General features: G+C 31.7%; 1 protein-coding gene and 1 long non-coding RNA gene across 3 annotated transcripts; one reads left to right on the plus strand and one right to left on the minus strand.

The window, feature by feature from the left end:
• Positions 1-3: 3 nt before the first annotated feature.
• Positions 4-24,878, minus strand: LOC111612574. Of its 2 annotated transcripts, none has more exons than XM_023353804.1 (12): positions 24,650-24,878; positions 3,126-3,332; positions 2,957-3,058; positions 2,727-2,888; positions 2,447-2,659; positions 2,328-2,386; positions 2,125-2,241; positions 1,886-2,063; positions 1,719-1,818; positions 1,553-1,659; positions 290-421; positions 4-208 (listed from the first exon to the last, which is right to left on the minus strand). In XM_023353804.1, exons 1-12 carry the CDS (start codon positions 24,743-24,745, stop codon positions 80-82), a joined length of 1,602 nt encoding a protein of 533 aa, XP_023209572.1. In that variant the 5' UTR covers positions 24,746-24,878; the 3' UTR covers positions 4-79. The 2 variants fall into 2 exon arrangements, with proteins under 2 accessions (XP_023209572.1, XP_023209573.1); XM_023353805.1 differs by lacking the exon at positions 24,650-24,878 and adding an exon at positions 3,644-4,143.
• On the plus strand, positions 4,557-7,414 carry LOC111612577. The gene is made up of 3 exons (XR_002754630.1): positions 4,557-4,853; positions 7,011-7,118; positions 7,227-7,414. It is a non-coding gene; the product is annotated as an uncharacterized LOC111612577 (long non-coding RNA).
• Positions 24,879-24,888: the final 10 nt, after the last annotated feature.

The raw sequence follows: 24,888 nt of genomic DNA on the forward strand, positions 1-24,888 counted from the left end.
GAATTTTTTTTTATAAAAAGTTTTATTTACTTTTTTACAGACTACCACTAATTCAAATATTTCCTGAGATGTGTTCGGATTACAGAAATCTCCAGATTGTCGAAATGGGCACCATATCTGTGATGATTAATAATAATATAACAAAAAAAATTAAAATTATGGTAATGACTACAGAACCAGGTAAGATGGCAACTCCAAATAATTTTGCCTGCAAAACGAACAGTTAGTTAAAAAAAAAAAAAAAACCAGAACAGATTGTGAATTTATTTGACCGAAAATCTATACTTACCCTTAATTTAGCAGTATTATTAAATAAAATAAACGAATCCAATTCCATTTGCGATGATGCCTGATAACCGAATACTCTCATTTCTAAAGAAATCTGAGTTAACTTTCTTCCCGCTTTGGACACTCTTGCTGCCTTGAATTAATTTTTTGTTTCAGAAAAGATAGTGGTTAATGCCATAAATTTATAAATATACAAAGTGTTTGGCCCCATAGGACTTACGTAGATGTTTGTTTAATCTTTATAGATGTAACGTAACAGCTGATAATGAACGAATTCAAGTTATTTTAGTGTAAAGTTGCCGAAAAGTTTAACAGGCTTTATCCAGACTTCCCACCAATCACATGCAGTTGTCTGTATATAGTCTTTTAAACTATTGGCGGACTTCACGCTGCTGACTGAGGGCCCACGCCGTCGATGCCGTAATTTCGGCTTTTCGGGTGCCCTATGCCCGATTTTTTCCAAAAATGGGAAGCCAAAATATAACAGAAATGATCAATTAATCCTTTATTCTTGTATACTTAGTCTGAAGACTATTGATTACTACACCCAGTAAGAAAGAATATAAACAGCTAATTAGGAATAGAAATAAAGTAAGAATACATGCAGCAAATATACTAAATTTTTAAAATCAATAAAAAGTGAATCATCTAAATCCAGGAGATGACCCACGGCACGGTAATAGAATGAACGCCTTACAGTGTTTAACAGGTAACGCGGGATGGAAAAACATGAGAAATATCGGGTATCACGTGCAGAGATATTCATTAAAATATTACTGGGCTGAAGAAAACCGTCAAAATATTCAGAACACGACCAAAAATTCTGTTTGCTTTTAAAAATTGGTTGCTCCAGAGCGGAACTGAAGAAGGGGGAAGCCACAATGTTTGTCTAACTCAGAAGAAACCTTGTGGAATAGAAAGGTACTGTACAGCACTAGATCTGACAGACAGTAATCAACGACAGACTGAAAGTTTGCGAAAAATAGAGACCTAAAAATTGGAACATCTCGAGGATCTAACTTTAAACCAAAACATTACGGAATCTGATCCCACTGCTGCAAAATTTGAAAATATAATTCTGATATCCCACTTCAGATCCCGTTTCGCCCTGCGCCTGCGCTCCCGTTGCATCTGTCTAGTTACTTCCAAAATTAGCAACACAAGCATCAAAATAACTAATTCGTACTTACTTACTCAGAGTCTAAAAGTATAAACATAACTCCTATGGGACCAGACTTATGGGATACCTTGTATATAAAACTACCTGTATAATAGGAAATAACGAAGCGACAACCCATACGATGACAAAAGTTACTCTATAAGACCATACGGTGGCTTTATGTACTTGATTGCACAGTAGTAATCCAAATCCTAAAAATATAAGTTAATGAAAAATCTGCATACAATTTTTTGTTACTCGAATCATTTACCTATAAAAATTAATTCGGTGAAACCGATAATGCACAAAGCAGTCATCTTTCCAAGTGTACCGTTTAACAGGCTTATAAACTCCTTTACACCTAGAATTTCCTGTAGTAGTAATTTCAAAGCTATTAGTGAATTAATAATAAACGTAATTAATTAATTGGATTCTTACATGCATAGCATTCTTTATATCAAGGGTCTTTTCGTGAAGATGAAGGCAAATTCCACGAATATGCATAACCAGCATTTCGCATTGAGTGCAATAATTTATAATAACTGCAACGTTAACTCCTTGTGTGAGGATTAGTCCCAAAAATCTCAAAATGATCAGGATGTATCGAACCGATTCGCTAAAAATTAATTTAATATTTTTCTATTTAAAATTCAAATTTAAAAAAAAAAGATATATACTTTTCAATATTTAGATGTTGAATAAATGACGACGATAGTGATTCGAATGCAAACGAATAGAGAATTTCTAATCCAATGTTGGCAATTAACCAAATTACGGCTGCTAGTAAGAACAATCTAATAATAAGCAATATATATATATATATAATGTTATAACAATTTAAATTGTAATTTCTAAATTCTTAAATAGTTAAATATTCAACCTGGAATTTCTGATTAATACATCTTGCATACCGGCAGCGGTTTGGGCTTGAACGAATACCTACAATTGCAGAAGTATCTGTAGTAAATATTTTAATAATATAATCAATTTTTCACATACCCTTTCCATTAAAGAATACAACTGTTCGTTTTCTTGTATCCTGAAGTAATGAAATCCATACAAGAAAGCTATAAAATGAAGAATACTGGGAACAATATATATGATGATGATGTGGCTACATTCTTCTGCTGACGTCGCTTTCGCTTGTCCATTGATATAGAAAAACGGCATGTAAGGTGGTCTTGTCGTCGCGGGGACTGTGGTCGCCGGAACCTAAAATTAATAACGACATCGTGATCGTGCATGTATTCTATATAGTGTTAATGCAGATATTACTTACTGTATCCGTTTTAGGATCTAACTTTCCGTGGCAAGTAATTGCTTGCATGATATTTGTATACAAGAAAATGACTATGACAAAAATGGGGTACAGTATATTAATAACCTGCCAAATTAGAGGATATCTCACTACTCTTTCTTTTCCGTATGCTCTCCAACCAATCTGGAAAGAAAGTTTTTCAAAAATTTGGAAAATCGAATTGCGTTTACGATCGATTATCCGTCACTCACCAACAGCAACAGCCACGTGTACGGTTGAAGTACGGCTTTTTTGCATCTTCGGAGTGAGTAAGTAGTTGCCAACATCTCTTCGTTTCCGCTTATATCGTTGATCTATTCAGAAACGTGTGTTTTTTTTTAATTATTAATACCGTTGTAAGGGTCGATCAGTGATACCTACATCCACGTCGACGATGCTGTTAATGCTGAGACTACGAGCGAGAAAATCTCGATTGGTAGAAGTTAACATGTGTTCTCCCACTGCGCAACATGGCGGAGAACTTTCCGTTATCTGACGAGCGGACGAATAGGCAGCGAATGTCTCACCACTGACTGTCATTAGATGTCGATAACGAGGATTCATTTCTCTTACTTCTCGATTCATCAACTGGAAGCAAAGTAAACGAAGTTAATTATTTCAAACAGAAATATTTCTCTAATAGAATTTTCAGTAATGAACTAAAATTTTTACGTGAAAAGATTTCAAGTCGTAATTTAAATTATTTGCATTATTTCAAGATTATGAGTTTGTAGCAGAAGCTATTTATGGTTAAATAAATACTGGTATGCTAAGAGTTTCTATTAATTAATCACGTGTACTTATGTGGGGGGATAAACGTATTGATGATAAAAATTTAAACTATTTTGTTTCAGATTAATTTAAAACCAAATTGTTATGAGGGACGTAATCATACTTACACACTTGTCAAAACTTAAGGACGAACACAATTGCTAGCGGCGATGGCAGACTCGTCACCAAAACTATTGAGTGCTGCATCGCAGTTCGACATAGACATATTCCTCACTGAAGGTCTCTGCCTGGGTATTGGCGAGAACTTTCCATTCGTTCTCCACAATGTTCGACTGTCGTATCTATCTTTTTTCACTAAAGACTCCTTTTGTCGCTTTGATTTGTAAAATCCTGCAAGTTGTGTATTACCCGTGTTAGATGTCGAGTAATACAGTTCTTACCATATTTGTCTGCATTCGTCTACAGTTCCCTCTGCTCGTGTACAGACGCCGTCTGTCCTTAAGTTTTGGACACTTGTACGATAAAAATATCCATTTATTTTCATTCGTCCCATGTAACACGTTTTTATCCGACATTTCAAAACAATTGGACTGAATTTTTTCAACACATTTATGCGATCGGTTTCAGTTGAGCAGACCATTCGAGAACACCTAAAATTGAAGCCGATTCATATTGATTGATTGATTGATTCGCAAAGGAGGTTAGACGCAATGCCTTGTACAGTACACAAGGTTAACCTCTTTTGGCGATTCAAACAGAAAAATGTCGCTAAACAGTATATTGTATATAACTTGTATTTATTTTGTAGCTGTTTAGTCCTCCTCTGTCTAAATATAAGTAACGCAATGCAGTAAACTATTAATATTTTGTGAAAAATAATTTTAAACGCCACCCTTTTAGCAATCTTGCACGAGCCCGGCTAGTCGGTATGTTTGAAGAATGCGAATTGATGCACTGACCAAATTAATGATTATAAATCATATAGGATCGAATTGGACGAGACTCGGATTCTTCAAAAACTCGGGAGAAAAATAATAATAATAATTGATCGTCCATTTGGACAATTTTAAAACAAGGTTCGTTATTTATATCTTATAGCAAAGGAATTTAGAAAGGCGGTCGTCGTCTTATTTAATTAAAACAATTTATTTTTAAAATAAAGGATTAAACATTTCAATTTCGCTACATTTTTACGTTGTTTAAGTCCATGTATAATAGTTTATTTTAAATAATAATAATTAAAACAATAACACTCAGGTATTGTTTACTTCGTTACGCGAATCAAAAATTTACCAAGATTTGCTCCTGGATCTTCCTTTGCAGGTTTCTATTGAATGCATATTTCATGTGGTTACACCTATGTCTAAGGAACAAAAAGTTAAGAAAAAATTTAATATACACATCGTATACGCGATGATAAATATTTCTTTATGTCCGTAGACAATTGGTAGTATGCTCGGGGATGCCCAGAGAGGGGGACAAACGAAGCCAATTGCCCTGGGCCACGAGGAACTAAGGGTCTCTATACACTGCTTTTGCGTTTACTTCCTTTAACATAATTTAATTTGCTTCGGATCCCCATTACCCTCTGGGCGGCCTTGAATAGGCTAAGAATTCGATATCACTTCTTCAATTTTCAAATCTGTTTAAGGTTTAATACAGTATGAATGAGGTTTAGACGTTAATACAGTAAATTAGATTTCATTATTAAAATTACTCGTGGAAATGAAATTATATCTATTTACAATTGTTATAAATTCATATTTTTAGCAATTTTTTTTTTTTGTAATATAGGCCTATAAGAATTGGTATCAAATATATCGAATTTACAGTTTTATAGTAATGTTAATTATTTAGAAATATGCATTACATTAGGTTTTTTTGCATTTAAAATGAGGATTTTGTTTTCTTCCTTTTAGAAATGATTGAATAAGTTATTTAATTTTATTTCCTATTTTTCCAAATGGGCCAACAAATGAATAAGGGGAATAAAATAGTTGAAAAACTTCGTATATAGGCTACTGGAAAATTTCTAGAACTATAAGAGTCGAATGATATTTTTTTAAGCTTTTAACTTAATTTTTTATTGGACTTCGAACTTAAATGTGAGTTATAAATAAACACTTGGTTTTATTTCCATCACTTTTTTGTTGAATCAACTAAAACGTGATGGAAATAAAGCCAAGTGTTTATTTGTAATTCACATTTGAGTTCGAAGTCCAATATATTTGCAAAACACGGTTTCAAAAACAACATTAATTTGTTATATCGATGATGTAGAAGTGGTCGTCTACTATTAATGAAACCAGTTTAGCCAGCTAATTTGGTTTCCGTTAAATCATACGGACCGACGGATACAGAGGAAGACGAACGAAAGTACGAATAAATTGAATATAATATTTCAAATTCGAGTTTGTGAGATATATGACAGAGTGAACAGACAGACCCAGAGATTTTTTAGATATGAAAAATAATAAATCGTATTGAAATATGAAGGGGGTTAAAATATAATTGTAAAAGTTAGTTAAAACTATTTTATATACAAGTTTAGAATGGAAATATGTACTTACGACATAGATATTGTAGTATTATAGAAGATGAATTATATATTCTATCAAATTTCCGTCTAAGCGCTAACTATGCATTTCAGAAACTGATATTTGTTTCGAGTCACCAACTTCGATATCGATACGTCAGACTCGTTTTACTCATTTCGTGGCATCACGTCAACTGAGCGATAATGCAAAACTTTCTTCCTAAATTAATTTGCATTGTATTTATAATTAATACAGTGGTACCTCAGGTTACGAACGCCCCAGCATACGAAATTTTCAGGATACGACATGAAATTCGAACATATTTTTGCTCCACGATACGAACAAAAACTCACCATACGACGTTACATTAGTTCGCATTTTTCATTTGTTTTTCTTACTACAGTTATTTTTTTAAATGTATTACTTGGCTTTAATTTGAGTATGTTTTTCGCGTTGGAACGAATTATTTGGTTTTACATGTAATCGTATGGGAAAAGATGATCCACCTTACGACATTTTCATGATACGATCTCAGTTTCGGAACGGATTAATTTCGTATCCTGAGGTACCACTGTATATCGAAAATATGCGCTGATGTCTTTACTTCAAATCCTTTATTGAGAGCATTCGATAAGAATTTTAACGTATAACTTCGTCGTACCTGATATCAGTTAAACGAAATTACATTATTTTTACATAAAATAGAAATTTCAAATGCGATTAATATTTATTTCTCGTAGATTTAACGTAGAAGAAGTGTCTTTTTTTATCTGCCGAATTTTACAAAATATTTTTATGTAGACGCCTTTAAAGTACACATTTTAATTTTAATGAACCAATGGACGAAGAGAACTTTGTTAAGAATAGTTATAATTATTTTATATATTCTTAGTCAGTTGGTGACTTTTTTACTTGGAGGGGAGTCACTGCCGTCACTCCCGATAAAAAATTAACATACAAATGAGAGGAAATTAATTCGTCAATTATTTTGATTTAGTGATAGAAACTACAGGGAAAATTATTTGAAGTTAATTGTTCGGAGATATTTAATGTATACGTATTAAGAGGAAACAAATATTCGGGGAAAAAGAATTGCTATAAAAATGTAAGTTAAATTTTACTACGAAGAATTAAGCAGTCTTCGTTATATATTCGTCTTAATCATTAGCATTAATAAACTAATATATAAATATATTATACAATATTTTCGTAGATCTTCTCCAATCCGTTGGATAGATTTTATAACATAAAATATCCAGAATTAAAATTCCGAAAGGAAAAATTGTCATTCGGCCAAGTTTAGAACTACCAGCCAAAAAGTATGTGCGTCATCTGTACAGCTAGATGAATATTTATTGTGGGTACTGTACATGAAATTTTTTAAAAAATCCGATTTTTTTAAACTCGTAATCAGCAAATGGCTCAGAATTTTTTTTTTCAAATTTTACGAAAATTAATCAAATAATAAACAAATCCATGATTTAAACGCGGCTCACGGATTGTAAGATGCGCATACCGCATAACAATCGGTAATCATGGCGTATTCTTAGATCGAATTCGTGAAGTTCCTTGGTTAGTATGGGAAAAAAAGGCAGCTAGCTAAAAACAGAAGAAAAGGCGAATTCCTTAGTCTTATTCGCATATTTTTTACAAGTATATTCACTACAATACATTTGTATATTATAGATGTGTTTTCGATTAACTGAAACGATCTCTATTATAGCGTCTTCCGGTTTTATCTTTAAGAGGACGAGTCATTAGTTTCTTTGACAAAGATGTTAAATAGCTTGTCGATAACACGGGCGTCGATCCGTAAGGGATGGAAACATATCTCCCCAATCTTTTTGTACTAGCAAATTGTCCTCCTCCAAGATACAAAATTTAACAAAAAGTATATATCACACTAAAAAAAATTAGTAGTAGAAACGCGTTCACTACACGGCAGGCACACCTTATTTTTTATCTACTCAAAACTCGATAATAAAAATCATTTCTTATTCATTATCATTGGTCCTTCAATACATATTATAAATCATATAGGATCGAATTGGACGAGACTCGGATTCTTCAAAAACTCGGGAGAAAAATAATAATAATAATTGATCGTCCATTTGGACAATTTTAAAACAAGGTTCGTTATTTATATCTTATAGCAAAGGAATTTAGAAAGGCGGTCGTCGTCTTATTTAATTAAAACAATTTATTTTTAAAATAAAGGATTAAACATTTCAATTTCGCTACATTTTTACGTTGTTTAAGTCCATGTATAATAGTTTATTTTAAATAATAATAACTAAAACAATAACACTCAGGTATTGTTTACTTCGTTACGCGAATCAAAAATTTACCAAGATTTGCTCCTGGATCTTCCTTTGCAGGTTTCTATTGAATGCATATTTCATGTGGTTACACCTATGTCTAAGGAACAAAAAGTTAAGAAAAAATTTAATATACACATCGTATACGCGATGATAAATATTTCTTTATGTCCGTAGACAATTGGTAGTATGCTCGGGGATGCCCAGAGANTCATCTCTGAAATTATATATATATATACCAGTGGCGTGCCGTGACATTTGATAATAGGGAAGCTGTGTTTCTGTAAAAAGCCGACTTCCAGGAGCAATCAGTTAATTGCGCGTCAGGGTCCATTCGTATTCGTTTGTTCGATAAGCCAGTAAAAACCGTACACTTCTTTAAATGTATTTTTAATAGATTATCTGACGTACTTAATAAATAAACAAGTTCAATATAATTACCTGTTATTAGATTCAATAGAATCCCTATGCCCTCTAAATGCCAATTCTTGCTTTGAGAGAAAACATCCAACTTCTATTAATTGATATATTATATCTATTAGCCGTAATTATCTCGTTATAATTTTCAATATTTTATGTTGTTTACCAATGTTAAATTATATTCTACTTTGATTTCTAAATTGCTTCAATTTTACAAAAGAATCAATGTGACGTTTACGATTTTCGTGTCTTCTGCCAGCTTTACTCAAATTATTTAAATCGTAAAAGCCATTTATATTCCACACACTAATTTTATTTGAAAACAGTAGGCAAGGCCAACAAAACAATTTTTGCATTTCTATGCATCCACAAAGCCATTTTACGTCTTCATAAATTTTATCGAACAAATTTTTTTGTTGACGTATTTATATTTAATTTAGGTATTGGTCTTTCTTTTTTAATAATGTTTTCTTTTTCATTATACGGTCTCGAGCCAAAACTTTTTTAAAATAAATTTTCAATATCACAATCACATTCTAAATCGCTAGCCACGATATAAGGGCTAAAATTAAAAATAAAATTATTAAAACTTACTTGGTAAAATAAAATGTGTGGTGGATATACAATTATGCATACCCGGTACAAAATATTCAATTGTATGAATATACTTTTAAAGAAAATTATAATTAAATGTAGCTTTGTATAGAAACGTACATAAAAATAACATAAAATATTCTTTACTTTTTAAATATTAAAACAATCCACTTAGTTAAAATTGCTCCCTACCAGTGGCTCATGGATGGAATTAAAGACGATCTTGGTACGTCTGCAGTGCGTGAATGCGTGCCAAATCCCGAGGGTAACGATACCGGTCAATGCCAAATGACTTTTCTCGCATCACTAGTGTACCTCAAAGGACGCGATAGGGTTGTTGTAAACTTTAAACGTTTCTTTCGGATAATTGACTTTCGGATAATCGACGCTCTACTGTACTTACAGAATAATTGAAAGTATGAGATGTATCATGTGTATCTAAAAATCACTTCAAACATTTCAAAAAGGAATGCTTATATCTATTAAATCTATTAAAGATTTATTTTTCGACCTTAGTTCAAAATTTTCTAAATACCATTATATCTTAACATGCAAAGTAAATCAGGATTCTTTAGAAAATCTATTTTCACAGATTCGAACTAGAGGTGGTTTAAATGATCATCCTAGTCCACTTGAAGTAATATATAGAGTAAGAATGATAATTTTAGGCAAATCACCAGGAATATTGCAAAATAAATTAAACACAGAAGATCAGATAGCTGAAAATTATTTAATAAATGAAATGTTTGAAGAAACAGATTTACTGCAAGAAGTTTCAGATATGTCTAGTTCTAAAGAACAAGGAATATCTGAAAATTCATGCAATGTAAATGATGATGATTTATGTGATATATCTCAGGAAAATGTAGAATTAAAAAATGATGAATTAGATGAATTAAAAAATGATGGATTACAATATTTAGCAGGGTGGATTGCAAGAAAATACAAAAAAAATATCCAAATTTAGGAAGTGTCAGTCACCAAAATAAAAATGAACATAGTTATACAATGATGTCCCTTGTTCAGGATTTATCTTTTGGTGGACTGTCACAACCATCAGAAGATTTCTTTAATTTAGTTAAAAAAATGGAATCAATTTTTACAAAAACTGTTAAACTGCATTTGAAATGTAAAACGGTTTCATCTATTACATCATTACTTAAACAGACAATTAACTTGCCAGAAGACATTACATACACATACGTAAAGCAACGTGTATGGATTAGATTGAAATTTTTGAATAATTTAATTAAACATGATCGTTTCGCTGTGAAAAGAAAAGTAAATTGTAATAACAATAGAAAATTAAAAAAAGTTTGTACCTGATTTAATTAATTGTTTTTATGTAGCATTTAATTTGTACATATTGGCATCAAAAATGTGTTTATAACATAAAAAATTGTTCTTTTGAAACTTAATTTGTATATATTGATATCAATAATATCGTTTTCGGTACATGAGTATTAAAAATTAAAAAATAGATCAATATTATTTTTAGTTAAAAAAAGTAGTTTGACGATAGAAATTAAATTAATTTACTTATAGACTATATAAATCACATACATAGAATTTACTAAAATTAATCTTTTAAAAAACTATTGTTGTTCTAATATCATAAAATAGATAAAATCGATTTCATTTACAGTGTAGAAAAACGCATTTAACTTCTACTTTACACGTAAAAATTACGAAGATTGCTCAATATTCCGGACTTTTCTTATTTATAATCCATCTTTATTTACATTTAATAAAATATACATCGTAATTAATGAAATATTAGAGTGTGATAAAAGCTATGAGCCTCTGATCGGTAATGTTTTTACCATAAGGACATGGTAAGATGTTTCGTTTTCGACTACGAGTGACGTCAAATAAGAAACCAATCAGAAGCGTTTCTTCTCTATGAGGCAACCTTATATTCTAAGACCTTGGACCCGGTTTCCACAATACAGCGCTTCCATTCCGCCACTGATATTGTACAATAGCAATCGTATCTTTTTTTTTCATACGTAGTATAGAAATTTGTAATAAGATACATGATGCGGTTATAATAAAATATTAATTTTAATTAATTCAAAGTACTTTAAAATATGAAAATAATCGAGGGAAACATGGCTGGAGAGGAGTCATATTTAGTCGCGAAACTTACCTCTCCCGCGCCCTCTGATCGGTTTCGAATTGTCACCAAGTGACGAGTCGGGACAAATGAAAAGGAGGCTATATGGGAAAAATTTATAAAACTGCGCATTTCAAGGTAGGGGAGTTCTTGGTTCATAGCACTCTTCTCCTGGAATTTTGTGCTCCTATCTTTCTACAGCAAAATCTAGTTCGACGTCCCAGGATTCGTTTTGGCTAGCCCGTCCCTTCAAGATCCTCCCAGGTGCTCCGAGTCATTGGAGATCATCGCTGCTAGTTATGCTGTGCGCTCCTGGGCTGTCGCTCTCCGCTTTACCTACGTCTAGTGTTACCACCCGTCCGGTTTTCACCCGGACAGTCTGGGAATTGACTCACTATTCGGGTGAATTATTAATTTTGTCCGGGAATTTCGTAGAAATTGTGAAATTACGATGAAACGAAGCTCTTGCAAATATTTTTACAAATTTACACTATTTTAACAGCAAAAGAACTCACACTCACTGAAACTCATCTGCAATTCTGCCATGTTAGTCTGTTTACACTAGTGTTTCTTAACGGGGAAGATATCGCCCCATGTGGGCGTTTTTCCATGTTGAGGAGGCGATTAGTAACAATTTATATTTTGGGGGGCGAAAAACAATTTTCTGGGCGATATAGTAAAACATTACATTAAGAATAATTAGATATTTTATTCGTTATATCGTACAATAATTAAACGAATATTATACTAGTCAATAGTCTATTCAATGTAGTACGAATTTGGCGTTAGCCTTGGCCCTCGGCATCGGAATTTTGAAGTGAAGGGGGCGATACTACGTAACGGCTATATTGAAGGGGGCGACGATTCGTTAGAGGTTGAGAAACACTGGTTTACACCGACGTGTGGCGCGCAACCTGTCGATCTTTTTTGTTTTCTTTTTTTGCATGTACGATGTACGATCGTACACGTCTCCAATATCCAATAGACCTAAGTCATCTGTACCTGTTCTTTCTTAATTTAGGTTACTTACGTTACTCCTACGCAAGTCCCTAGTCCCTAACTGTAACTGATTTAGAACCGGCATGCACGTTATTCTTTGCATTGTAAAATGACATTGCACATGTGTCAGGAACTTCTGTTTGAACAAACCTCCGGGTCAGCGATTTTGAAAAGGTGGCAACACTACCTACCGGTCCGGCGAACCTAAACGACTATCAGGACATTTGGACTTTTATCTTTTGAAAGGACTTATAATTAACGGAGGGATAGGCGTAATGCCTATCCCTCCGTTAATTATAAGTCCTTTCAAAAGATTACGCCTATCCCTCCGTTGGAGAGGCATTACGCCTCATTATAAGATATTGCAAGAAAATTTATATATCTGTTACCGCTAAAGCTCGAAACTCGTTAATCTGCAGATTAACTAGCGTGATCCGTTAAAGTTGCTAAAATTGTTCTATTTCTCAAATTACGTAGATAATGTGCAGATTATCTAGGTAATCTGCAAATTACCTACTAGGCACTCGGTAAAGTGAAAATAAGATTTTTGCTGAAACAACAGCAACGTTTCTGTACGCTTAAATTAACATAATGTTCTTTATTTAATTTTCGATATCTAAAGAATCAAGTTAATACAATCAAACAATCGACAAATTAGTTGATAGAATCAATCATCAACCAATTAAAAAACATACAAAAAATCAAACGATTTAAAATATTAATACAATTAGGGAAATTATTATATAGATAACCACCTATGGAATTTCGGGACTTTGAGTATCTATCTGAACTGAGGGGACCGAGACGACTTCAACGATACCCTACTTTTGGACCGGAGACGAAAAATAATAAAGTTATCATACTTTTTCTGGTAATCGCATGATATAATTGTGCAGTTAATGTTACCTATGGTGGGTAAAATGGCGGCTCGTCTCTGATTCCAGAAAACAGAAGAAAGGAAACAGTGGGGACGCACGTTCTGTCCTAACCTAACTTATTTTAATAAATTACCATAATTATTACCAACCAGATTATTAGAATAGGTATGTAGAGAATAGGTTAGGTTAGGTTTTAACGTGCGTCTCCACTGTTTCCTTTCTTCTCTTTGCTGAAATCAGAGACGAGCCGCCATTTTACCCACCATAGGTAACATTATCCAATTGTGCAGTCTAAAGATTGGTGACACTTTGAATTTCATAGCAATTGGTTTCTGCGACAAGCATACCTATTTGTGGTACATTTATATGTGGCAAAGATCTTATTTTCACTTTACCGAGTGCCTAGTAGGTAATGTGCGGATTACCTAGATACTCTGCACATTATCTAGGTAATTTGAGAAATGGAACAATTTTCACAACTTTAACGAATCGCACTAGTTAATCTTCAGATTAACGAGTTTCGAGCTTTAGCGGTAACATATCTATTAAACGGTTTCAAATGGTAAACCTGTCTCGGTGAATCTTTCCACGCCCACACGACTGTTTGACGCCCGCTCGACTGTCGTGACACTTTCCACCCAATCGGCTATAATAACCACACTATAATTATGAACTTAGATAATTTATTAATACCAAAAATTTCTCAATGTATGAAGCTTAAAAGTGTCCTTACTCTTAGTCCCTTTTCGTACACCATCAGGAAATAGCAGAGGAAAGATTGTAACGTTTTGCATGCTGAGGAGGACGAGAAGCCTGTAAATTAAGGTCGACTCCGCCATGAAACTGTTAGACCTTTTTCGTACACCAACAGAAAATAAGAGTAAGGATTCTTAAAGTTCATCCGTTGAGAACTTTTTAAAATTTTCTAAATTCATACGGAATTTTTATTTCAGTTTGGAGTCTGTTTTCGAGTTTGCTAGTGGGTCCACGTGAGAGAAAAGCTTAAAGTCCTGTTTTCACTATTGTATGCGATAAGCTGCGTTCAGAAAGGCACTTCTTACGTTACGTATAATTGTTCTTACGGGCATGTGAACTTTTACTTCTAGTCAATCAAGTATCAACATTTTAAAAATCCTTTTCTCTAAGATTGTATCAAATATAATTAGATTTTCCTCTTTCAGCGTGCTTTCTGCCGTCCCCCCTGTCGTTCTCGCGCGCACACGAAATGATAGGAAAATTTTTATTGGCTGAATGTAAGATGCTTTCCGCCAAAATCGTTTCAGGTTCGATTCTAATGACATTGTTTCCCTGAAATGTGGCATATAACAACGCCAAGTTACGTCGCTTACCTTAAGTTAACCTGTCTGAACGCAGCTTTACCATGACAACTATGCCCCGGCGGTCTGTCCAGTTGACTCGCTGCTAAACACGTTCCTTCAAACGCGCATTACACCAATAGAACGACGCTTTTTTTCTTACAAGTTAGAAATGTTAAACTATATTCGAAAATGGATATATTTTAGTTCACTAAGAACAACAACAAATTCTTTTATAGGTTGCGAGTTAAATAAGTCGCTCTCTCTCGTTTAATTAATAACTTAACAATTTTTTGTTATCTCTAGTCATTCGCATGTATAAAATTTCTTTTCTTTAATCCGTTTTACTACTGTACTACAATTAAAACTAATATTTTTGCTTTATTTAAGGTCAATCTTTTAATTCTTTTCCTAACAAGTGTGATCGATTATCCGACATTGCCCCGCCTCGATTATTTCGGATAATCGACGCTCTAGTGTATTTGATTATTTTTATTTAGCGATTTATTTTTAAAGAACTAAATAAAGTGTAAACAATAAAAAAAAACTAACAATAAAATGCCACGTACCAAGAGATTCGATGAACGAAAATCTATTGACGTGTGACGTCTTATTGAGCATTTCTCAGTTCCTTAAAAGTTGATTTAAAAAATTATTAAGACGTAATAAGCGATTCTTGCGCATAAATATTTAAAGGATTTTATTTTTAATTAAACTTTTTGGATAATAACTAGGAGGCCTTGCCCCAGTTGCTCAGCCCCTCTTCGCTTCGCTCGCTTGTTCCCAATCTAGATTATTCAAAATAAAAATTCACAAAATGCTTATCTTCATATGTCTAATTCCGAGGATTCCGCAATGTAAAATAAGTTCAGATCCGTTTCGAAATGCACCCCCACATTCAAAGCAATTAGAAAAAAAAAAGTTTTTATTCTAATCACAAAAACTTTCATTTCAGATTTCTCTATCATAATCAAACAACTTTCAGATTCCACAACTTTTTTTTTTCGAATGGGTCGAACATCACGATTTTTTTTAATGTCCCACAGAATAACGTTCCAATTCTTTAGTAACATGGTTCACTCAGCTTGCATGACTCATTTGTTCCCAATATACTATTTGTAACGGGAACCATTCTTCCATGGACCAACCTCTACTCGCTTCTACCTCCCACCCCTCGCTCGATTGCTCCTATGAAGACTTTTGATCGGGACCACCAGAACTAAAACATATCAAAGATTCAGCTAAATCCAGTGTGACCCATTTCCATTAGGTTTGTGCAGGAGGTTCTTTGACCGATTACCATACTTTCTCTATATTACGTTCTAAAACAGCTGAGAAGGAAAAATATGTAGATAGTGAAAATGCAAATTTGTTCTTTGCATATGAAACTTAATACAAATTTTTGACAGTATGGAAATACAGTATATAGCAGATTATGTAATTCCTATAATTAATAAATAAATTCAAAAAGAAATTCATAATCATAAAGATATATTTTATTAAGCTAACATTTCGAAATTACATACTGGTAGAATTTTTTTCTGAGTTAATGTCACAAACCAGAAACAAAAATGCGGATAAAAATAAATTATGAAAAAATATTTTTCCTACATTAATTTATTTATTTTGAAAAAGAAATGTGCAATAAAACAGGTCCATGATTTTTGTTAAAAAGAAAACTGGCAAGGGCTCTTGCTCGACTTTTCCGACACTCGAACAAGAGGTTAAAGCTTAAAAGGAATTATTTTGTTGAATTATGATAAAAATATTTTTTTAAAAAACACTATGAAACTAGCTGAAAGTTAAAATTGTTTGGCATCGCCTATTAAGAGATGCTATTAAAAAATAACTTTCATATTATTAATTATTACAAAAATACAAAAAAGGCTTAATTTTGAGATTGGAGACGACTTTTTAAAAAATCGTAAATGCCAATAACAAGTAAAATTTCCTCCGCTCGAGATATGGCACATGACCTCCTCTATCCACCTCGACCTTTAACCACCAAAATTTAATAGCATCAATGCCCGCGCCAATTTAGTTTCTTAATATTTACCCCATTCTGAGTTATTAAATGGTATTTACACTAACACAAGAATTTTTTCGGGTTCGGGGTCTGAGAACATCGAGATTTGCAAAACACCGGAGGGTCAAATTTGACACGATTACAATATTTTCCCGTGTTATGTTATAACAACCGGGAAAGTGAAAAAGACCTCATTACATAGACTCTGCATAGGAATATAAGAAATCGACTTAATGCATCAGGAATAAATTTTATTCAAAAAATCTTTGATACTAATATGAAAAAATTGTACTTATGAAATTCAGATCGAGATTATACAGTCTTATTCTGTTTTTAAAATATTAAAATGTACATTTCAGAAAAAAAAAGTTTTTAGTGAACATCTTTATGTATTATTTTTCGTTTTTATTTTTCGATAAAATAAATATTTGCAAACATGTCGGAATAAATTCTGAAATTGAATATATATATTTATTATTCAGATTCACATCAATAAACTAGAATATATATGTGATAAAGTTTAGAATATTTACATTACTTCTCCAAAAAAAATATTTAAAAAATTTTTTAATGCTATCATTTTCTAAAAATATATAAAAATAAGAAATAATTACTGTATAAATATCCAGTCTGAATTTTAAATTGTTTTTATTTCGTAATGTTGCTCTTGATGATCGAATTTGAAAAAAAAAATTATAATAGAATCTCGTCTTTACACAGAAGTAGATTTTACGTTCTTTTTAAGGCTATAAAATCAACAGATTGTATTTTTTATTCAAGAAATCTTTACATTATATCAGTGATTCTCCATCTTTTCGTAAAAGCGTACTGACCAGATTTCTTATTTTAATATTTTCTTAGTCTTTTGATATTACGAAATTTATGTGTATATTATATATATATATTTATTTATTTAAACTCTTTACGGCTTTCGCTGAGAGGGCTTTTTTAAGCAAGCTTTGAGCCTTTAAGTTTTCTCGGGGCTCTAGGGAAAATCCCAGTGTTCCCCTTCCGAAGGCTCTGCGTGGAAGATAACGTCTCTTATCGGTAAGTGTTTTTACTGTATTATCTGAAATATGTCTTCAGTTCGAAAACCTCAAAAACTATAAAGCTAATTTAACTAGTTAATTGATCAATTCGACGCGTTTTCGCCAGGATTGGGGCTAATATGCGGAGGCCTCATTCGCTTGACCATGACCAAAAGTTTGTTGTTATGGACCTCAATAGACGAAATAGCATGAATAAAAAATATAGGAAATAATATCCTGAACAGAACTGTTGATGAAAATCGCAAGATTCAGCCCAATTTTCAATAAGTTGACAGAATCTAGAAGAGCCTTAACTTATCAGGTGTCTATTCAGACACATACATCAATACAATCATTTTGGGATAATTCATTATTTGTTTAAAATAAACACAAGACAAACTTCCACATTAAAAACAATAGTCAATTAGGCAATCTTTAAAGTAAGATAAAATATTTAGACAATTACAATGTCATTAAAATAGCTATTTAAAAATTCAATCATATATCTCATTAAAAATTTGGTACCTATGGGTTATCGTCACGCAAGTCGAAGTTGCGAAGCAGTCAAAATTATGTCAAATATTTATAATCATTAAAACTGTAACATATATATTCTATTAATTCTTATTACTTGAATTTATTATACTTTAATATCATACAACTTATATCACGTGCGACTAAATATCCAGATGGCACAACGTGCTGATTGGTCGGCTGAATGACGTCAACCTACTGGAAATGTTGATCAATTAGTCTAAACTTTGTAAGAGTTTTGAGAGCGGGCAGACGTTATAATTATAGACATTTCATCTAAAACTCGATAAAATGCACTTATTTATAATTTCACTAGCTCTTGTGTGTATTGACATTAATGTTAAAATTATTGCAAAATTTTCAATTAAACTAAATACATGATATCAAAGATTTTAATGTTGTAAGTGTTTTAAACATCAAGAAGTAACTTTTATCTGTTTTTCATTTCAATAAAACATTTTTGTACGTTTACTATAATAATAAAATAATCAAAAACAAATGTAAATTGCAAATTAAGTTTTTTTTTTTTACATTCTTTATTAGACAATACAGTATTTTTAACCTTACAGAAACTTGTATTTAATGTTTTATATATATATTACAACAGAATATGCTAAGTAAAAATGCAGATTAGTTAACAATTTAATATAATTTTCACCTAAACATAATTCATACTTTTTAAATGCATAATTGTTAAAACATTTTAAATAATAAGTTATTTTTTTTTCTACAAATTCTCTAATCCATTGGTTTGATTTTTAAATCAAATCCTATGGAAACTTAAATATAGACACCGAATATCGCTTCGCTTTACATTTTCCTACGCAACACAAACAAAAATAAGCTTACTATGAAAACATTACAGTATAAATGCAACATTACTTTTTCCTGGCACTTATATTGTTAAACAATTTCCACGATGAAATGTGTGGAAATTCTTATTTAAAACATATTCAAAGGAATTTAAATACTTACAATATTATTGATTGTTAAATAATTTATACAAGAATTCTATACTTTTAATTTGAAAAATGGCCATACAAATTTGATTAAACATATTTACAGATATATCTATTATGGAACTGGATACATGAAATTTCCGTAAATTTGAAAAGTGTTGTTTCTTAACACACACATTTTAAACTGACATTCAAAAGCACAAAATATCTATTGATAGAAAGAACTGTCAATCCTAACTAAAGCATTAAAAAAATTTTTTGATGAGAGTAATCTATGAAGAATAGGCCTATTCTTTATTCAAAATTGTTCAATAACTTTTAAACTTTATAATTTGTTAAGCAACATTTGTGAAAATTTCTCTTTCAGAGGCATACAAAACTTAGCTAATTTTATTATTTCATCTAACTATATTAAATGCATGTGACAAATTCAAAAAATAATCTGACTCGTCTTAATTATAAATTTAATCCTTTCTCGAACTTTTTATAAATAATATCTGTAACAAATTATAAATTTTCTGTTATTCATTATCTACGCACGTATATTTAAATTTAAAACACTAAACGCACTATTAAAATTATCTATTGTGTATGATTTGGTTCAGAGGTACAGTACATAAAGATCAAGTATGAAGTTAAAATTAGTTCAAAAAAATAAATAATCTTAGTAATTTATTAAGTAAAAGTAAACCATTTTAAAATTATTCCTATAAATTTAAGAAAACATGCGGGCTAAACTTTATACTGTATTTTCACTTTATACTCACTCAATATTACAACTAAAAAAATAATCTATTTCTGCGTGACTTTGTTCTGACGACCACAAAATATAATCGACCAGCATTTCTTATTTCGGTTGGTTGACGTCATTCAGCCGACCAATCAGCGCGTTGTGCCATCTAGATATTTAGTCGCACGTCTTACATCACTTCTTCATGACCATTTTGAGTCTGGCAACATCAGGACCACTTGCCAGAAGTGTCCTGTGGCCAATCCGCCCGTTTGTCCGTATACCAACATTACTGCTACATTCATTATTTTGTTACACCTCCATTTTAGATTTCTTCAATGTAATGAATTAATTTAATTAATACCCTTTTGCGAGAGCTTTCAAAATGTAATACTGTATATATTCTTCTTTGAGAATACGGTATATTACGTAAACAAATAGAAAACTAATTTGCATACTAGCGCATACTTTTAAATACTGCATAGTATGTTTGATTTCTTAAAAAAGGAATTCTGATTTTATATACAAAAAATATTTTAAAATGTTATCGAAACAAATTAATCTTAATTAATTAATTAAATCTTTGATAAGAAAATTAATGATTTCGTTCCGTCACCCATTCAAACTTGTCTACATACAGTCAAATCTCGGGTTTCGAACTTAATTCCTTCCTAAAAGTTGTTCGAAAACCGAAACAAATTTTCCCATAAAAAACAATATAAAATGAATTACTTAATTTTGATTTTATTTTTAATTTTAGTTTCAATTCCATTGTAAATACAAGAGTTTTAATTATTATTTTATTATTTTTAGTTTTAATTAACTGGCTACTTAGTATTAATAAATATTACATTAAATATATAATGTTATGAAGTTATACAATGATATTATATAAAAATTTTTAAAACATTTTTATATAATATTATATTAGTAATTTAGCGCCTTTAAACACGATTCGTGGATGTCAATTAACGCAGTTTTTATTAATTTGATTTAAATTCAATTGCGACGCGTACCGGAAAACGGAAGTACAGTAGTATCTTACCCGCATGCGCATCGAAATCTAAATTGAATAACAACGTCATCGATGATTCGTGGTGACGTCCAATGACGCCAGACGATCTCGGCGCCACTAACTTCTGAATCGGTAGTCCTGTCGTTGATTGGTTGGGCCATCGACTTTCTTGAACATAGGAAATATAAGGATTTGTCCATCTGTGGATGGATCTTGCCGGGCAAATATGGCATCGGAAATTTTGTTCGTAAATCGAATTGTTCGAAACCCGAGGCTTGACTGTAGTTTCTTGAAGATGCGACGGATGCGCGAGAATGGAAAGCGACACGCGGATAACCCGCAAGTACCAAAAATTTTAGTTGAACTAATAATACGAATATAAACACAATCAATATTTATTTAACAATTTAAAAATCTGTGCGAAAGGAGAGTAACACATAAAAGGTTTTCAGAAAGGCACGGGAAATTCTTTTTTTATCGTATTTGACATTTGTTTCAATACGGATACAAATATTGCGAGATTTTTTGAAGTAACAAAAGTTTTTAGATTATCTTCTCAGAAACAGATTTAATCTAAACAACGAGTTTGTCCTTCGTATTGTATTGTCGGCTCCTCCGAATGCAGGATTCTACACGCTTTATTTTATCGACACCAAGCTTATTAAAAATGAAATTGCAAATTTCATTTCTGGAATAAATTTTTTGTAAGAATGATGTTTTCTTTTTGAGACTGACTTCGTTACACTGTAACCAATCAGATTTAGATAATTTTAAGCTATTGTAAGTTCAATTTTGTATTGTTTCGGCAGCTCTCGGTAAAAGTGACTAACATGGATGAGAGTAGAAGTTCCTGTGAAAAACTGAAAGTTAATGTTGAAATTCTTGATAGTCTTTCGTGAGAGTTCTTTGAACACGATGAAAATTTACGTTTAAGAAGTTTTAATTTTAAAATATCGAAATTTAAACCAAAGGGATTGTGGGCGAAAGTCAAAAATGACACGAAAAATTTTTGAATACTGTTAAATAACATAAAACAGCGATCTTGTAGTATACGTGTCTTAATTATATGAGAGATTTTAGACGGTTTCCTAATTTCCTTAAGCTAGAGAAGCTTTTTCCGAAAAATTTTTTGTAACTCATAATTTAATTAGTTAATTTATAAATATTAGAGTATGTAGTAAAACGCATAAATCTAGAAACACAATGTAAACTTTTGTAACAAGAATCTTATTATAACAACTTTATTCCTAGGGTTTTTCGATCAGTCCGAATTCGATTCCGGGTCCCTCAAAGCTGTAGGATTACGTCTACGGTAGAACTTTTTTTAAAATCAAAATTTAATATTATTTATGTAACAATTTTATTTTCGAAATCCTTAGTGTCTTTAGCATACTGGAAAACTCGGAGTGTGGTAAAGCCATACTTGAGTTATAGCTTGCGTAGTCTGTATTTTGATCGATATTTCTGCGTAATATATAATTGAATAATCAACTGTAAATATTTGATTAACCAATTATATATTAAATCTATATTTTAAAAAGCTGATAAAAGTGTAGATTTATTTATATTTTACTATTCTGAAAATTTTGAAATATTTGTTTTTTCGTCACCATCCGTTTTAGTTGCAGCATATGAGAAGCAAACTATTTATAATTTGTGGAACTGTTCAAGTATAATAAGTGCAAGGTCTACTTCAAATGAGAATCGAAAGCTAATATTCCTAATGAATACATGACACGCTTCTGTGCAATTATTTTGGCTAAAAGATATCGAATTAAATGTTCAAATTAACATACATCATCAATAAACTACATACTATCATTAAAATAACGAGCAATTATTTATTGTGACATCGTCACAATGCCGGGCTGCAATTTTTAATTAATTTAATTTAAAATATATGCTCTCCACTTCAAATTAGTAGTGACTTCTCTTCATGCATTGTACTTTCCCTTTAACAATAGAGTCGTGCCGATCATCTAACACCTTTTGGGAAAAATTTTTGAATTGAAATAACGTGACTTCCTTAAGGAAAGACAGACGGACGGACAGGAGGATGACAGTGGGAATTTGTCTACAATTTTTTCAAATTGCAGCCCAATCAACTTGCGTTAACTAATCGAGGTGCGATAATACAAAAATTTTAAAGTCGAACCATTCTGTTACCATTTTCGATTATGTTTCTAAATCTTTCCTACACTTGTAATCTAAACATTTTCCCCTTTTTTTAATTCAAAATTTTAAAAGTTCTCATTCTCAAATTCTTTCGATGACGAATGCAATTGCTTAAGATCTTTCCGGCAGACAGACACCTATCATTTTTTTTTCCACGTAATCAATATCTTCCATTTTAAAATTAGTCTCGAGGTGAGATTACTATTGTGCAGGAAAACATAGTCGATTAATGAAATTTTTCAAGTAAACAGTGAATTTTCAAGTTCACCGTCAATCCGCTCGTTATTCATTCGTAAGTTTAGTGTAACGAATACAATTGTATTTACAGAAAAAAAAATTCCGATAAATAAAAACGTGTATGTTACATTTTAAAACGGAGATGAGCAAAGAAATTTAGACGAGAACGGGATACTTTTGATAAGGAACACCCACTTCGGGTTTTTTTTTTCGTAATTTTGACTCCATTTCGGCAATTAATAACTAATCTGAGACGATTTCGATGCCAAGTACAATAGTATAAAAGTTACTTTATTGACGAAAGCCTTTCTATTCAAGATCAATAGAATACTTTCTTTCCATCAAAAAAATTGAGTTGGTCTCTAGAGAAATGTCATTTTTTAAGCTCATCCTCTTTGACATAAAAATAATAAATTTCTGTATGTATAATTTTTTTTAAACTAGTAAAAAGTTTTCGTAAAACTTAAATTGTTTAGAATTTTCCTCAAAAATACCGGATGTAAATTTCGGTATAGCCTACACACCGCTGAAAAATATTTAACTTACTATTATTAGGTGGTCGTGTGGGAATAACATATTGCATTTAGTTATCCAGAGCACGCAATAATATACTTATCTCGAAATCTTCTGCAAACGAACGATAAAACCAAAATATATCACAAATAATCCAAAAATATCACCGCCAGACCTCAACAAAGTAATGACTATTACATTAGAGGAATATTTTAATTATTCAAATTTTAATTTAACGAATTAACGACGTGAATTTTTCGAAATTAAACCAATAACACTAGGAAACGGGCGTCTCCCCAAAACGCATTTTTAAATTTATTACCTTCGTTAATAGATGCTTCGAACTCGGTCACGTGTCTCTACAATAACGATCCTTAATCCTGGCACGTCCTTACACCCGACAATTAGAATAAGTTACGTTTTTGTATCCATAATTATGCGCAGATTTTCAAATAAACAAATCACTGTTAAGCTTCTTATCGAAATAATTTTAAATCACAACTTCTGATATAAATTCGAAGGTCAATCCGACAACTACAGCACTAAATGTGTACGAATATCAAACTTTTACGTATATTTGATTGATAATAAATAGGATTCTGTACGTTTGTGTTGGAGATTGTTGAAAAATTAAGGAAATATAAGTGAATTTTGCTGTATAAAATTACCTTATATGGTGGAGGGAAAAGTACTTTTACTACTACTAAAAAGTTGGGAGGGAATGGTGTAAAGGTGACTTCGGCTGATTCGATTAATAATATAAAAATAGTACACGTACCATGGAATCACTGGAAGACTTAGTCCTCATATTTGTTTCCAACGCTCTCAACTCCACGACGTTACGAAAAGGATGAGTGGACGTTTCGGATATCATAGGAAAATATCGAAGGAAAGGCAGACTCTGCCATTCGCCATTTCTTTACAAAAGAGATAGTTTTATCGTACTTATCGACTGATTTCGGATCGGTTTGTCTCGTTTTAGTTTCGAGATAAACGTTTTTGTTATCGTTTCTCCTC

The sequence above is a fragment of the Centruroides sculpturatus genome, unplaced genomic scaffold (assembly GCF_000671375.1).
Source record: "Centruroides sculpturatus isolate CEXI.00-Female unplaced genomic scaffold, Cexi_2.0 scaffold1713, whole genome shotgun sequence".
Taxonomy (NCBI): Eukaryota; Metazoa; Arthropoda; class Arachnida; order Scorpiones; family Buthidae; genus Centruroides; species Centruroides sculpturatus.

What these genes read in the sequence shown, in the direction of transcription:
- LOC111612574 (XM_023353804.1), bottom strand. Translation starts at nt 24,745, where the DNA reads ATGATATCCGAAACGTCCACTCATCCTTTTCGTAACGTCGTGGAGTTG. An exon ending in AGTCTTCCAGTGATTCCATG is followed by an intron (nt 3,333 to 24,649) that starts GTACGTGTACTA and finishes CTTTGCTTCCAG; the next exon opens with TTGATGAATCGAGAAGTAAG. An exon ending in CGTTATTTCCTATTATACAG is followed by an intron (nt 422 to 1,552) that starts GTAGTTTTATAT and finishes AATTAATTCAAG; the next exon opens with GCAGCAAGAGTGTCCAAAGC.